General features: G+C 42.1%; 1 protein-coding gene and 1 pseudogene across 1 annotated transcript; both read right to left on the reverse strand.

Moving 5' to 3' along the window:
- Positions 1-249: 249 nt before the first annotated feature.
- On the reverse strand, positions 250-12,929 carry TM4SF20 (transmembrane 4 L six family member 20). Its single transcript, XM_025912295.2, has 4 exons — positions 12,717-12,929; positions 6,546-6,611; positions 3,003-3,154; positions 250-827 (listed from the first exon to the last, which is right to left on the reverse strand). Exons 1-4 carry the CDS (start codon positions 12,897-12,899, stop codon positions 539-541), a joined length of 690 nt encoding a protein of 229 aa, XP_025768080.1. The 5' UTR covers positions 12,900-12,929; the 3' UTR covers positions 250-538.
- Positions 12,930-13,458: 529 nt separating this feature from the next.
- Positions 13,459-13,898, reverse strand: LOC112848358 (protein mago nashi homolog pseudogene; annotated as a pseudogene).
- Between the last annotated feature and the right edge of the window lie 1,222 nt (positions 13,899-15,120).

Raw genomic sequence — 15,120 nt, forward strand, 5'->3', positions numbered from 1 at the left:
TATTGTCTGTTCGATGCCCCACCTTTGGGGTTTGTCTTAGTGTGTCCTCTTCCCCATATTGTGAGCTAGAAATTAGGTCTAAAAACATTCAGGTTATCTGTTTATTCTTTTTTTTTTTTATTTCAAGTATAAAGAAATACAGTAAAACAAATTCTATATTTTCACTTCCAGGACAACTGTTCCTTCCTGTCCTCCCTCCCTCCCCACCCCCTTTTCCTTCCCCCTCGCTCCCTTCTCCCTCCACACACAAGAATATAGTCCTTAAAAATTCAAATAGTACAGAGGTACCGAAAGCTACAAAACAAACTGAAAACTTCTCTCCGCCTTTCCTCCAAGTCAACCACTGATGATTGCTCTTGCTTGATACGTGAAAGGCTGATTTTTTCTTTTTTAACCACCTCAAAGGTGACTTTTGGCCTAAAAAGACTCCTGTAGCTTCCTAGACAGCATTCCACTATTGAACTTCTGAAAGAGTGTCTTTTAAACACGATCCTCAGATGATTCAAACTGCTAATATTCCCACCTGATTGCCACAAAACTACACAATCCTACTTCTCCGCTTAGTGACTCCACACAGACAGCCGAGAAGACCGATGGCCATCTGACTGAGCCCACACATGAGCTCTAGAATCCCCACAAGCAGCAGGCCCAAGAACACTGAAAAATGGATCGTCCTGTGTTTGTTTTCTTTAGAACTGAAGTTCAAGCTATAGCGTCCACCATCACTGGCCCTGGTACCACTGAGGGTGGGATCAGTGACCTCAGCAGGAGCCATGCAGGACTCTCTGAAGAACCACTGTAGATTGAAGGATTCTGGATGGATGTTGCTGAAACGCAAGAAACGAGAGAAGATACTCAGGAATATCACCATGAAGAAAGAATGCAGCATTGTGCTTTTTCTTACACTCACAGAAAAGGACGAGTATAATAAAACACAAGTACCTCGAGGGGCGCCTGGGTGGCTCGGTCGGTTAACCGTCGACTTTGGCTGAGGTCGTGATCTCATGGTTTGTGAGTTCGAGCCCCGCGTCGGGCTCTGTGCTGACAGCTCAGAGCCTGGAGCCTGCTTCGGATTCTGTGTCTCCCTCTCTCTCTGCCCCTCCCATGCTAATACTCTGTCTCTCTCTCTCAATAATAAATAAACATTAAAACACACACACACAACACAACTACTTTGAAATACTGTGCCCAAAAACTATAGCTAAGTTCGAGGTTTCTGGTCATGTGTCCGTGTACTCTGATAGCTACAAAACTTTCGTTGATTATATAGCCCATCATTCTATAGCGCCTGCTCTTAGGTTGAACCATATGAAATTTGCTATGTCTGAAATGGTTGAATATTCATCTCCTGTGGTTCAGCCTAATTATACAGGCGTTCTACTTGCTAAAGACATGCAAATCAAGGAGGCACCTCTTTCGTGGAGCTCAGTCCTTTGTGCAAAACTGAAATGATGTATCTGCTCTTAAACGAGATGTGCAACTTCTACTGACAAAAGGCATGTTCAGTATGTCTGATTACGATCCATCCGTGCCCACTGTAACCAGGTCTGGAAACTGAGAGCTTCTAGCCCTAACACGAACCGTCCTAAGATGATGTTTCCTCAGTTTACTATGGAGTAAGGCTAAGTGTTCTTGGAAAGTTTGCATTTCTGGATCCCAAAGCTGACATTTATCCGGGGAAGATGACAGTATTTCCAGCGCATAGAATAGGCGTGTGCTTTCTGCGGTTTGCCAGCAAGTGTAGGATCGCTCTTGTAACTGTTTACTCTCTGTAACTGTCTGTGTCCCCACCTAGAGTGACTCTTATCCGCAGAGCTTAGCCTGGTGCATGCTGACTTGTCCTCTCCGAAGGACTAAATGTGCACAGCACCTGTGCTTACAATCTCTGATTTTAAACTTCGGATCTGTTAGGAAACGGAATTTTTTTGAATTTTGATTCATGGCAACTGCAGTCTGCAAATTTTGAGAGATTTTTATTTTTTGTTTAAAAAAATTTTCAATGTTTATTTTGGAGAGAGAGACAGAGGGCAAGCAGGGGAGGGGCAAAGAGAGAGGGAGACACAAAATCTGAAGCAGGCTCCAGGCTCTGAGCTGTCAGCACGGAGCCTGATGTGGGCCTTGGAACTCATGAACTGTGAGATCATGACCTGAGCCAAAGTTGGAGGCTCAACCGACTAAGCCACCCAGGTGCCCCCAAGAGATCTTTATTTTTTAATGTAGCAAGATAAGAGGAAATGAGGGGGAAATTTTTTTTCACATAATTCCAAAAGTGAATTCTGATTATTTTCCAAACTGAGGAACATACAGGTAACTGATGGATTAGGTTGTTCTGTTCTTCCAGTTTTACAAATTCAGTGCTTAGATTCAGGCACAGAACCATCTTACAAGACTGAAATGAGCCATTTACAAGTAACTTCAGTGGTGTGGCTGTAGGTGTTAAAGTGGATTCATTCCCGTGCCTACGGTATATTTATAGTAAGTGCATGAATCTTTTGACTGCTTTGTTTCTTTTAGGGCTTATAAGGAAGGTTCTAGATTTTATGTATTGTGTTTTTAGTCAACTTTTTAAATTATAAAGGTAACATACGCTTAGGACTTAAGACATTTAGTTAGCTCAGCCGTGTAGAAAGTCAGTGCTCCCTTCACTTCCCCAGGGCATCTTCCATTACCATTCTCCAAAGATCAAAGCTAAATTTCTGGCGTATATTTCTCGGAATTCTGGATACACATACACCTATGCAGCCACGGATTTTTAAAAGACCAGGATGAGCCACCTGAGGCAACTACTCCTTTTAGACAAGATCAGCCCCAAAGCATTCTGAACGTAGTGGTTCCTCCGTTTCTGTGAGATTGTGCCAATCGGGGAAAGTGTGCTAAGTCCCTAAGAGTGTGTGTCCCAGCCACGCCATCAAAGAACAACGTGGGCCCCATGTCAACACCATACTCTTCTCATGTAACTAGCTGCAGCATGTAAGACAGTCCGTGAAAATCAGGTGACTCACCTTAAGTTGTTGAATGAAAATTCACAGCTGGAAGTGCTGTTCACTTGAGAGTTACAAATGAGAGGGCCTTCCGAGAGAGCCCGGAGAGATACTAACATGCAGTACACAGCACCAATGACTGTGATCACATTCAGAAGTGATGACAGAAGCATCTGAAAAACAAAGGAGGCGCCGACCGGCATATGTTCTTACACGTTTGCTCCCGGTCTGTTTCAAGTCTCAGCATCACGCGCAGGCTTCGATTCAACTGCTGCTGTTCCCCGGCCACCCCGCAACCCCAGGTCTTAAGATCTCGGTTTGCTTAGGTCGGAATTATAAAAGAACAAAGAGGAATTATAAAAGAACAAAGAACAATGACGTCCCTGCCATTTGATTAGACTCACGAAAAGGTTGTGGGGCTTGCCACTGTCTCTGGGAACTCTGCGCTTTTGTATACTGGAGGCTTTTCCGTTTCAAGGGACCACTGAAATCTGGTACCTTCTCCCCGTTCTGTGTACTTTCTACTTCACAGAGCCTTGACTACATCTTAAGCACACACATTTGGTGTCTGGTCTCCTGACTCCCAAATCTTTCATCCAGATTTGGTCCTGATGCTGTGAGTGGCCCTGCATTGTGCAGGGATCAGTCAACAGTGCAGTGTTCGAACAGGGTTTAGATACTAGTAGCATTCCTCTCCACCCCCCCCCCCCAACGCCCACCAACACCAACCCGGCTCCAAATTGTTGACAACCAAAAGTGTCCTGGACATTGCTGAAGGTCACCTTGGCGGGGGCAGAACTGCCCCCCCTTGGAGAACCATACTGTGCTTGAGACAAAGATTATAAGCCTTTAAGCATCTTTCATTTCATGAACGAGAGCCAGAGAAAGGAGAAAAAAGTGTGAAATTTGCCCATAGGAAATGTTATGGCCCAAGTGAAAGTTTGTATAGGTCTACCTTTTCCAAAAAGAAGCTCCATATGGTTTCAGTGAAGTTGTTAGTCAATGATAATCACGACTTAAAGTCTACAGAAATGAAGGGAGGGAGTACATGTCCTTTTCCTTTGATGTGACAATATTGCCACTCCTAGAGGGTTTAGGAGACCTAATGCGTAAGCAGAATAAGTGGTTACCTACATAGTGTACGTTGTGGGATGTTGGGCTTTACATATATCATTTAGCCCTTTCAATAACCCCCCCAAGAGATAGATACTATTATTCCCACTTCATGGATGAGAAAACTATAGTTCAGGGAGGTTGGTGAACTTGTCAGGATCTCACGGAAATGCTAGTGCTCGGGTTTTAATCACAACACCAAAATCCTTCCAGCCGAAAGCGAAGAATGATGGATTTGGAGTCAATTCCAATCCGGATTCTTCTGTACTACTGTGGCCTGTGCAAGATGCTTCACTTGCTCATCAAGAAGTGCGCTGTTGATGTTTTAGGTCATTTATTACTTCTGACTTCTCATCGCTACAAAGGGGCCTGGCTTTAGAAAAGTGACTCTGAGTTCAAGCCCCGCGTCGGGCTCTGGGCTGATGGCTCAGAGCCTGGAGCCTGTTTCCGATTCTGTGTCTCCCTCTCTCTCTGCCCCTCCCCCGTTCATGCTCTGTGTCTCTCTGTCCCAAAAATAAATAAAATGTTGAAAAAAAAAATTTAGAAAAGTGACTCTGAGGATCTGAATTTGCCCGAGTTGGGGTTCATTTAAATGACTCAGCAAAACCAAAGCATTTGGAAACAAAATCAAGAAGCGACAAAGGGAAGGAGCAAGGAACAGTTGAATTGGGGGAGATAGTAGGAACAGTTAATACAGAAGCCAAGCCTTGGTGACCCCATCTCCCACCCCAAGATCCAGCCTTTCTCACTTTTATGATGCTTTGGTCTTTTCTAGACTTGGAAGATGCCTGGTCTGACTTAAACGCGGGCTTCCCATAGCTGCCACCAAGTGAGAAAAGTGCTTAGGAACACTATTGCATCTAGTAAATGTAAGCTGGAAATTTTAATTAAGTAGCCAGCCTCACTATTATTGATAGAACATGAGCAGTATTATTCAACACGCCCCTCCTCCACCACCGCCTTGGCACTCCAGAGTTCCTGCAGCTCGTTGGCACGTAATAATCTGTAATGTTGCTGAAGCATGACTTCCAGTGATCTTCAAGCACGGTGTGGGGGAGCAAAGCCTGGTGTGTTAAGCCCAACACCTGCGTGAAAGGCGTCTTGGTTATTCTGAACTCACTGCCCTCCAAGGACAAAGAAAAATGATCGTTGAAAAGATGACTAATTTGCCATTAAAGGATATGTGGGGGAACAAAAGATTCCTAATGGAAATATGATTGGAGAGAAAAATCTAGATAACTGTTCTGACATTTTGGCGTTCAGGGATTTAGAAATATCTCAAGTGTCTTTCTTAAGAATGTAAGTACAATAGAGAGGTAATACAAAGTCAAACTGCAAATTATGATTTAAAAAGTACCAGAGAGGGGAAACTGAAAACTAATATATACTGAATACCTATAGTGTATCAGGAACAAAGATGGACTATAAACAATTAGAAAGTAATTATAAGCCTAGATAAATATCAAATGTCAAAAGGTAAATTTTAAAAATATAAATTTTCTGTTATGGATATAAATATGTAATACAGATATAGATGTGTATGCTTTTAAAAACTGGTTCTCACCCCTGGGATCACAATTAGAATCACCTAGGGTATTTTTGAAAAATACTGAATCTCTGGGAGCCAGCTCAGCCAGGAATATTTACTGTGACTGCTTGTTTATTAATTGACCCCCTTCCTTAGAGATTATTGAAAGCCCTCGGTGTTACTTAATAGCAATGGTCACGGCATAAATAGTGTAAAGATTGTGAATTTTGGAGTCTGATGGATTTGGATGCAAATTCACCTACTGGCTACGCTGGCAAATTACTTGCTTTCTCTGAGGATCAATTTCTCGGTCAATGAAAGAGAGATCATCATACTTCCCAGTTAGTGCCTTTGAGAGCATTAAATAAGATTGTCGAGTTGGAAGTGTTCTGAGCGTAGTAACAGAAGGTTAATAAGTATTAACTTCCTTTACTTTTAACTTACCTACAGTTTTGTATATAATAGGTACATACTACATGTTTGAGAAAATAACCCGTTATCTTCTTTATACTGGATAAGGACAATTCTCCCGATCGTAGCAAGCCAGTCTTTAACAGAACTGAGGATAGATACACTTTCCCAAAGTATTTTACACGCGCCACAAAAAATAACAAATATTTGAGAATTATGAAATCGATTGGGGCTCTGGGTATGACTTAACAAATCCCCTTTCTTTGAAAACCTTTAGCGACAACTGAAGATTGAGGAAAGGTCTGAAGACTGGACCTCAAAGGTAAATTTTTGTGGGGAGAGAAAAAAAAAAAGAAACAGAAAAAGAAAAACTTCACACTTTCCATATTATCATGTAATCGTTGCAAATGGCACGTCGCTAAGCCTGTGGTCCTGCCACTGACGGTTTGGGAAGCTTTGCTGCTGCATCAGCAACTGCTCATGCGCTTTGGCCCCGACGGGACTGTACTCACTCCAATTCTGTTGTTGCAACACGCTCTCTTTCTTGCTGCCAAGGACATTGTTGTTGCCGGAATGACCTGGAAATCACATCAGCAGGCAGGATGAGCATTATGTCTTCTCATCAGATGAAAAAGCAGTAATCCCCACTCCCGCCAAGTTGTGGGAAATCAAGTCTCGAGAGAACCAACGGGGAAATTTGGCAACATCTCCTGATATCGGGGTCCCCGTTTCAACCACAAAGATGAGGATAACGGCTTCAAACCCTCCCATCTACATTCTGGCTCTACTCTCATCTTTAGAGAGACTCGGATTTTAAATGGAATAGAATGAGTTATTTATCCGTTATTTTGGAAAGAACGCTCCTGGAAGAATTGTTTGCACCATCCAAAATTCCCTTTTCTTCTCTTTTTTTTTTTCTTCTTCTTGTTTTAAGTTACTATAATCTACAACCACTTATCCAATTTCCCAAAAATCGCATGAGTTAATCTGGGAAGCGCCCAGAAAGGAAGTTGTGGGGCTGGCAGTTGGGAACTAAGAATTCTGTCACCACCCTCTCCCATTTCCTAAGTTTCCTCATACCCCCCGAGGTCACCACTGTCTAGCTAGTTACCAAGCTTATGATCTGAGCATTCTTTCTGGCTCCACATTCTCCTTTCTGCTCGTGTGTCCATGATGGGTCATGATCTCACTTTACACTGATGTTCAGGAATCCTGTCTATAATGCATTCTGTGTCGAGGGAGATACACAATGCTGAGGAAAGCTGTAAGAAATGATGCCGCATTTTCGGGATGAGGCTTAAATTTTTAGGACTACCTAGTCAGCAGCTCTGACTAGAAATCCCTCCCGGAAAAAGTGCCGTATCATTGAAGAGTGACATGTGAATTACTTCCTTCTACTTGAGAAATGTTAGCCATGAGGTTTTTCTGCCTTCTCAGCATAGCTGCCCTGAAAGTAGTTCTCTCTTTTTTTCCTTCCACTCTTGCTTTCTAATGTTCTATTGAGTTCTAACAAGGGGCCAGGTACCGTTGTAGGTGCTGAACATGTTTTAGTTCATGCCAGCCTCATAACAATCCTCTGAGGTGGGAACTATTATTACTCCCATTCTACCCGTGAAAAAACTGAGACACAGAAAGTTCGAGTGACTTGCCTAAGAGAGTGGATGAGTTGGGAGCCAAAGCTGGACATTTGGGTTCCAGAGCCCAGACTCTTTATTTATTCTCTTATTCTGAGAGAGGCAGAGAGAGGGAGGGGTGGGCAGAGAGAGAGAGAGAGAGAGAGAGAGAGAGAGAATCTCAAGCAGGCTTTGCGCTATCAATGCTGAAATCAAGAGTCGGACACTTAACCAACTGAGCCACCCAGATGCCCCCAGAGCCCAGACTCCACCACGATTCCACCCTGGCCAATCCTGACAATTCTCCTCTCTTCCTACAGAGAAGCTGTCCATTCACCTCCTTCCCCCGCCCCCGTCCCGCTTCAGCCTTCCTCCTCTTCTAACTGTTCTTTCCCTGATGCTTCTTTTTAAGCCCCCATCCACCTTTGTCCTTTTATTTTTTTTTAAATTTTTTTTCAACGTTTTTTATTTATTTTTGGGACAGAGAGAGACAGAGCATGAACGGGGGAGGGGCAGAGAGAGAGGGAGACACAGAATCGGAAACGGGCTCCAGGCTCCGAGCCATCAGCCCAGAGCCTGACGCGGGGCTCGAACTCACGGACCGCGAGATCGTGCACCTTTGTCCTTTTAGAACAGGTTTAAGATTTACTTACAACTTACAAGGCAGCCTTCCTGATGAACTTCACCCCACTGAAGTGACCAGGTGCTGACTCCACATCACTTGTGGGGAATGCTGTATTGTTATCAAGCTTTGCTTGCCTATTGCCTTGAACACCAACACCCTTGTAATTCAGGAGGCACGTAGGTATGACAGCCAAGCCACTCAGGGGCATAGCTGAGAACCCCCAAAGGGAAAAGAAACTTCAGCCCCCAAATAGGTGTCAGCATCAGTAGACTAAGCTTCTTTTGTTGTATTCATAAGCTATACTGTCTTCTGAACTTCAGGACAAATCATTTAGGACACAACCGGCACTGTGCCCCCCCCCCCATCTTTTTTTTTATAAATAAAGTTTTATCAGAATACAGCCATGCCCATTCACTGACATATTTTGTGCGGCTGCTTTCACACATCAATGGTACAGTTGAGTAATTGTGAGAGACTGTCTGGCTCACAAAGCTTAAAATACTGTCTGGCTCCTTATAGAACAAAATTCCCAGCCCCTGATTTAGAAATGTAATGAATATGTTAAAGTTGGAACAACATTAAGTTACAACTTAAATGGATAAATCATTCCATTTTCCCTATCGATGTAAATTAAACTAACTTTCTTGAGGATTAATTTATTTCAGAGCTGCTGAACATCTTTCGTAATTCTTTTCCCTTGCAAACGTGTTTTATAACATAACAATGATTGACAGTATGTGAATTCTCACCCAGTTGACTTCATGACATCTTTTTTTTTTTTTTTTTGAGAGGGAGAGCACAAGAGAGCATGAGACAGGGAGGGACAGAGAGAGAGAGAGAGAGAGAGAGAGAGAGAGAAAATCCCAAGCAGGCTCTTCACTGTCAGCAGAGCCCGATGCAAAACTCCATCTCACAACCCTGGGATCATGACCTGAGCCAAAATCGAGCCAGGGGCTCAACCGACTGAGCCACCCAGGCCCCCCCAGCTTCATGACATCTTAACACATCTTTGTTACATGATTATGGGTAACTTAATAACTCACTGTATTTCAACCATTTTGCCCAGTCAGAGTTTTGGGAGTTGGAAGGACTCTTTATGAAATGGACAGTAAAATGTGATTTGATTTGATTTTTGTTTAAGTAATGTCTACATCCCATGTCAGGCTTGAACCCACAACCCTGAGATCAAGAGTTGCACGCTCCACCAGCTGAGCCAGCCAGGTGCCCATGGACAGTAAAATGTGAAAGTATATGTGCACATAGGTGACTGAATTATAAATCTTCCAGATAATCTCCTGTGATCATTAGTAATTATGAGAATACTCTTTCTCTTCAATTCCTAAGCATGAGTTTGTGTGAAATTAAAAATCTCTATAGGTTTTTTTTTAATTTTTTTAAATGTTTATTTTTGAGAGAGACAGAGCATGAGGAGGGGAGGGGCAAAGAGAAAGGAAGACACAGAAACTGAAGCAGCTCCAGGCTCTGAGCTGTCAGCACAGAGCCTGATGCGGGGCTTGAACTCACGAACCGCAAGATCATGACCTGAGTTGAAGTCAGACACTTAATCGACTGAGCTACCCAGGCACCACAATAGATTTTGTTTTTAGAAAGAAGTAGTATTGTTCATTTTTTTCTTACAAAAACACATACTTTTATCCAGTTTTAGAAGTAAGGTAGTATATGATTTGGTAAATGAAGTACAAGAGAGCTTTTAGATCATTGAAACTCTGATAAAATGCAAACTTTGGGCATTTTTCTATGTACTTGAATATGAGAATAACACACAAAGCCATAGTTCAGCATAAATACAAAAATTATATTTTGAAAACTCTTGTTATATGTAATATTTTCTAATGTGTTTAGCATTCAACAACTTGTTCTCTGTTAAGACTTGTTCTGTGTTAATTAATGATATTTAATATATTACCATTATGTAATAAGTACACTCAATGAGTAAGCATGATTAAGATGAGACTTCCAACTAACTCATATAAAATAAAACGACCTTTCTATTTTTAGAGGATGGACTTCAAGTCTTTTTTTTAGTACCTGAAAAAAATAACACGTATTGATTTTTCCACTTAGGAGATAATGGTTGAAAATAATTATGCAACATCTTTACTCTTGATATGGTTTCAAAAGATGAAAAAGTTCGCCTCTCTTTTGAGTAAATCATAAAACCATAAAATGAGTGTATTTCATGAAATAATCAATAATGAATTCCACAGTTTTTATTATTAGCTACTTCCTGCAAAATCCCATTTTTGAAAAAAATTTAAAATACCTTAGCAATTTTAGAAAGATTTCAAGAACTAGGACAAAAGTGCTATCACGGGCAGTGAATTCTTCCTTATTAACGTTTCTTTGTATTTACAAGTGTAGTAAGAGATCCACATTTTGAACGATTCCCTTTGAAAAAGATATTCTTCCAGGTCCTATATATAGCCAAGGATCAGGAAAATGTACCTGCATTCTGAGCCTTTCTATCATCCACCAGTTTGCTTGTGAGCCTAGCCTAGAGTTTGAAGCTCAGTCTGTAAGAGACATGTTGAAATTTTCAAGGAGCTGTTTGCTGCTTTGATGACCTTCTACAATGCTGCGCAACAGAGATAACCTTGTGTGATTCCGGTAGCTCATTAATGTTTATTGAGGATGATAAAGCAAGTGCAACCGTAGAACCAGGAAGTCCAGATCCTCTGGAACTGTTTCACAGATTTTGTCACCTCTGTATGCTTCAGTTTCCTGGCCACTTAAATGTGTGAATTACGTTCTGGATTTCATCTTTCCCCTTTGTCAGTTGGAGACAGTCGTTGAGAATGATGGTGCTAATACTGGTGGAAAACAAACCTTTGGAATCAGATACATCTGGAATTGAGTTTCACCCCTACTATGTGACCTTGTTAACATTCCTAACCTTCTGTGTGCTGATCTGTCAAAATACAAGTAATAATATCTACTTGACCAGATCATCAGAGAGATGAAATGAACTAGTGTAAAGCGTGACCCCCAGTAGCTGGTGCTTAACGGTACTCTCTGTGTGTCTTTCACTCTGTCTTCATCCCCTTTCTTCTTCCTCTCCCTCTCCCCCCACCAAAATAAGCATACATAGAACATAGCTGTACACTATCACCACCTGAGGCTCCATTAATGCTAGCAAGAAATTCTTTTCAATGGGGATGGGGTTTATAGTAGAACCAATTTATATTTAAAGTTACATGAGTTATCCTAATGGATTAGGAACTTTTAGGGTTTTCATGGAAATTGCCATCATTAATTAAACTTGGCCTGCTGTGGGCGCCTGCGTGGTTGGTTAAGCGTCTGACTTCAGCTCAGGTCATGATGTCATGGTTTGTGAGTTCGAGCCCCACATCGGGCTCTGCACTGACAGCAAGGAATCTGCTTGGGATTCCCTGTCTCTCTCTGTCTCTCTGTCTGTCTGTCTTTCTCTCTCTCTCTGCCCTTGGCACATGTTCTCTCACACACTCTCTCTCAAAGTAAATAAATAAGCTTAAAACAAACAAACAAACAACACTTGACCAGCTAGCTGCTCCTGGCTGCTGACCTAAGCAGATGCAAGGAAGCTCATGCCATTCAAGTGGAGAGAAACTTCTAGAAGAGCAGAAAGCAGACACAAGGATTGGCAGTTGCATCGCGGATGAGCGCTATTGATCACTTTCTCTCAGCCTGGAAGAGAAGTCTCATGGTGGTTGGAAGAAATAGCCCTTTGAGTAACTTTTTCTACCTAGAACAAGGTGAACAGATTGCTCACGATGTTAAAGGAAAAGAAACCATCAACTTTGGGCGGAATGCTTCCTAAAATGGCTTTCTGGTGCCAGAGTAGTCTCAAATCCAGTGTGCCAGCCAAAGGAGGATTTTTTATCTAAAGCTTAATATCTAATGACCCACGAGTGTTTTCATATAAGTCTGGGATAAGACCAGAAGCAGTAACATGATCATCATCATTCACACACACACACACACACACACACACACACACACACACACATACACACACACACACACACACACATCCAAACAAAAGCTCATTTCTCTGGCTTTAACCAGAGTCCCTTAATGGGTAGCATTTCCCACCCCATATTCCTGTGAATACTTAGAGACTAGCATTGGCAAAGGAAAGCTGAGGGAATGGATTCAAAACAGCTTGAACACAATAAAGAACAGCGTTACATGTGAAGAAATATGATCGGTACGAACCCAACCAACTTTTATCAAATTATTATTTTTTTTGCCCGAGCCCCCTGGCCTGTACTCCAGTTTACTTAAATTGTCGGTCTTCACTTAATGCCAGTATAAATTAATACCATTCCACTCCTCCTGACAGCATCCCCAGCCAAGACGTAGCCCACCATCAGGCGAAAAGTCTTTAGAAGTTGGGTAAAATAGACAGGCCTTTCTCGAAATCAGGCCAAGTAAACATTACTCACCATCAGCCCTGCTCCTATAATTCCTGGGAACCACCACTCAAAGCAAGAGATGGGGTTTTGAAGAAACTGGCCTTCATCAACTAAGTTGACAATTAGAGGGATTGCGTTGAGGGTTATTCCCAGTAGAAGTAGAACCAGCAAGGTGAATCCATTACAGGATGTCCATCCTTCACAGCAGGTCATGGTCAGTCCCTGGTTCAACGAGAAACCCTGTCAAAGTGGCTGTTTGGGTGGCGCTGCCTTGCCTTTTATCCTGAGCCTTCTGGTTAAAGTTTAGAACTTATGAAAAATAATTGCGGGAAGTAGTTCAGAGTCCAGTAGGGCAGGACATTATTATGAGAACTGTTAAGGAAGTAAATTGGGGTTTATTTGCACTTCGTTATGTATTTGTTAAAAACAAGCTTTTATAGTTTATAATAAAATGTTTCCCTGGTAGACACAAAAATTTCCTGATAATGATTAAAAACAGCTACTCCAACCCACCCCACACACAAACTTGTGTCCACCCCAGTATCCAATCTACATTGGCTTAATCTTTTTTAAAAGTTTATTTATTTAAAGAGCGAGAGCAAGTATCAGTAGGGGAGGGGAAGAGAGAAAGGGAGAGAGAGAAGCCCAAGCAGGCTCCTCGCTGTTAGCACAGATCTCGACATCAGGCTCCATATCACAACCTTGACTGAAATCATGACCTGAGCCTAAATCAAGAGTCAGACGATTAACTGACTGAGCCACCCAGACACCCCTACACTGGCTTAATCTTGAAGTGTCATCCAGTAAGACTGAAGACAAAACACTTCAGGTCCTGGGCAAGACAGTAAAGCACCAGGACGCCTTCTGGATCCTTGGATTGAATGACATCAATGAGAGCCAATCTTTGATGTGGTCAAAGAAACGTGTTCATCTGCACTGACAATTTCAAGCTCCTGCCAGCGCACCCTGTCAGCAGGAGGCCACAAAGCGTCGTCCTCTCAGGCTTTTTTATTGTCATTAATTATTCTCCTCAGTTGCTGTATCACACATTTATGTACGTAAGCCTCTTTTTCTGATCGTAACATCATTTGTATAATTGCTGTTGTTGGCACACCTCAATTTCCTGTCAGGTAGGAACCACAACTGCAGGAACTCTTGGTCGAACTTGCCCTTGTGACCCACGTAATAACACAGATAAAGGTCACTCTCCATGACTCCATAGGACAAGGAAAGTGGGGGGGGGGGGGAATCTGTAGTATGTGTTAGATACATTTATGCAAGAAAATAAAGAGATGAAAACTAAAAAAAAAAAAAAAAAGATGGGTTTAAGATCTGCTTCTCTAATATATTTGACTAGTATGCCTTATAAAAAATAAAAACAAGAATATCCATTTTACATGATTTTTTTTCTGTTGTATTGATATTATTACCACCTATGGAAGTTCCTTATTTGGAAAACGTTCAATAATAAAATGAACATATATGGGATGCCTGGGTGGCTCAGTCGGTTAAGTGTCCGATTTTAGCGCAGGTCATGATTTCACAGTTTGTGAGTTCCAGCCCCGTGTCAGGCTCTGTGCTGACAGCTCAGAGCCTGGAACCTGCCTTGGATTCTCCCTCTCTCCCTCTCTCTCTGCTCCCCCCCTGCTCATGCTCTCTCTCTCTCTCTTTCTCTCTCTCTCTCTCTGTCTCTCAAATAAACATTAAAAAAATAATAATATGGATGGAACTGGAGTGTGTTATGCTAAGAGAAATTAGAGAAAGACAAATATCATATGACTTCACTCATGTGGAATTTAAGATACGAAACAGATGAACATAAGGGAAGGGAAGCAAAACTAATATAAAAACAGGGAGGGGGACAAAACACCAGAGACTCTTAAATATAGAGAACAAACTGAGGGTTGCTAGTGGATGGGGGGATGGGCTAAATGGTCAAGGAGCATTAAGGAGGACACTTGTTGGGATGAGCACTGGGCGTTATATGTAGGGGATGAATCACTAGATTCTACCCTGAAATCACTATTGCGCTATATGCTACCTAACTTGGATGCAAATTTAAATTTTTTTAAAAATAATAATAATAAATAAAATGAAATACAAAAGTTCTCGTGCTAATTGGCCATCCATGGGTCAACAAGAGGGCTCCGCTTGTGTTAATGACTGAGAGATTCAGGCTGACAGAGGCACAGCCATCTCTACCCCGGCTCTCACAACTATAGAGGCAGAGTAAAAAGATGCGAGGAGCCACGTACGAGGTCTTAAGGTTTTTGTCCAGAAGAGATCCACATCACCTTTTGCCACATTTGCTTGGCCAAAGGATCACTCAGTTATGCTTGAGTTCAAGTGGATGATGAGATACAAACCAATGTGTGTCCGGAAGAGATTCAAACATTAGGCGGCTCTAATGCCTCCCATGCCTTCCTTCTGCCCC

The sequence above is a fragment of the Puma concolor genome, chromosome C1, assembly GCF_028749965.1.
Source record: "Puma concolor isolate L17-30 chromosome C1, mPumCon1.1.hap2, whole genome shotgun sequence".
NCBI lineage: Eukaryota > Metazoa > Chordata > Mammalia > Carnivora > Felidae > Puma > Puma concolor.

Bases quoted from the DNA above. Each gene is read 5' to 3' on its own strand.
- TM4SF20 (XM_025912295.2), bottom strand. From the start codon at position 12,899: ATGACCTGCTGTGAAGGATGGACATCCTGTAATGGATTCACCTTGCTG. The intron at 6,612-12,716 runs GTGAGTAATGTT...TGTGATTTCCAG, and splicing joins TTATAGGAGCAGGGCTGATG to GTCATTCCGGCAACAACAAT. The intron at 3,155-6,545 runs GTGAGTACAGTC...TTTGTTTTTCAG, and splicing joins GTTGCAACAACAGAATTGGA to ATGCTTCTGTCATCACTTCT.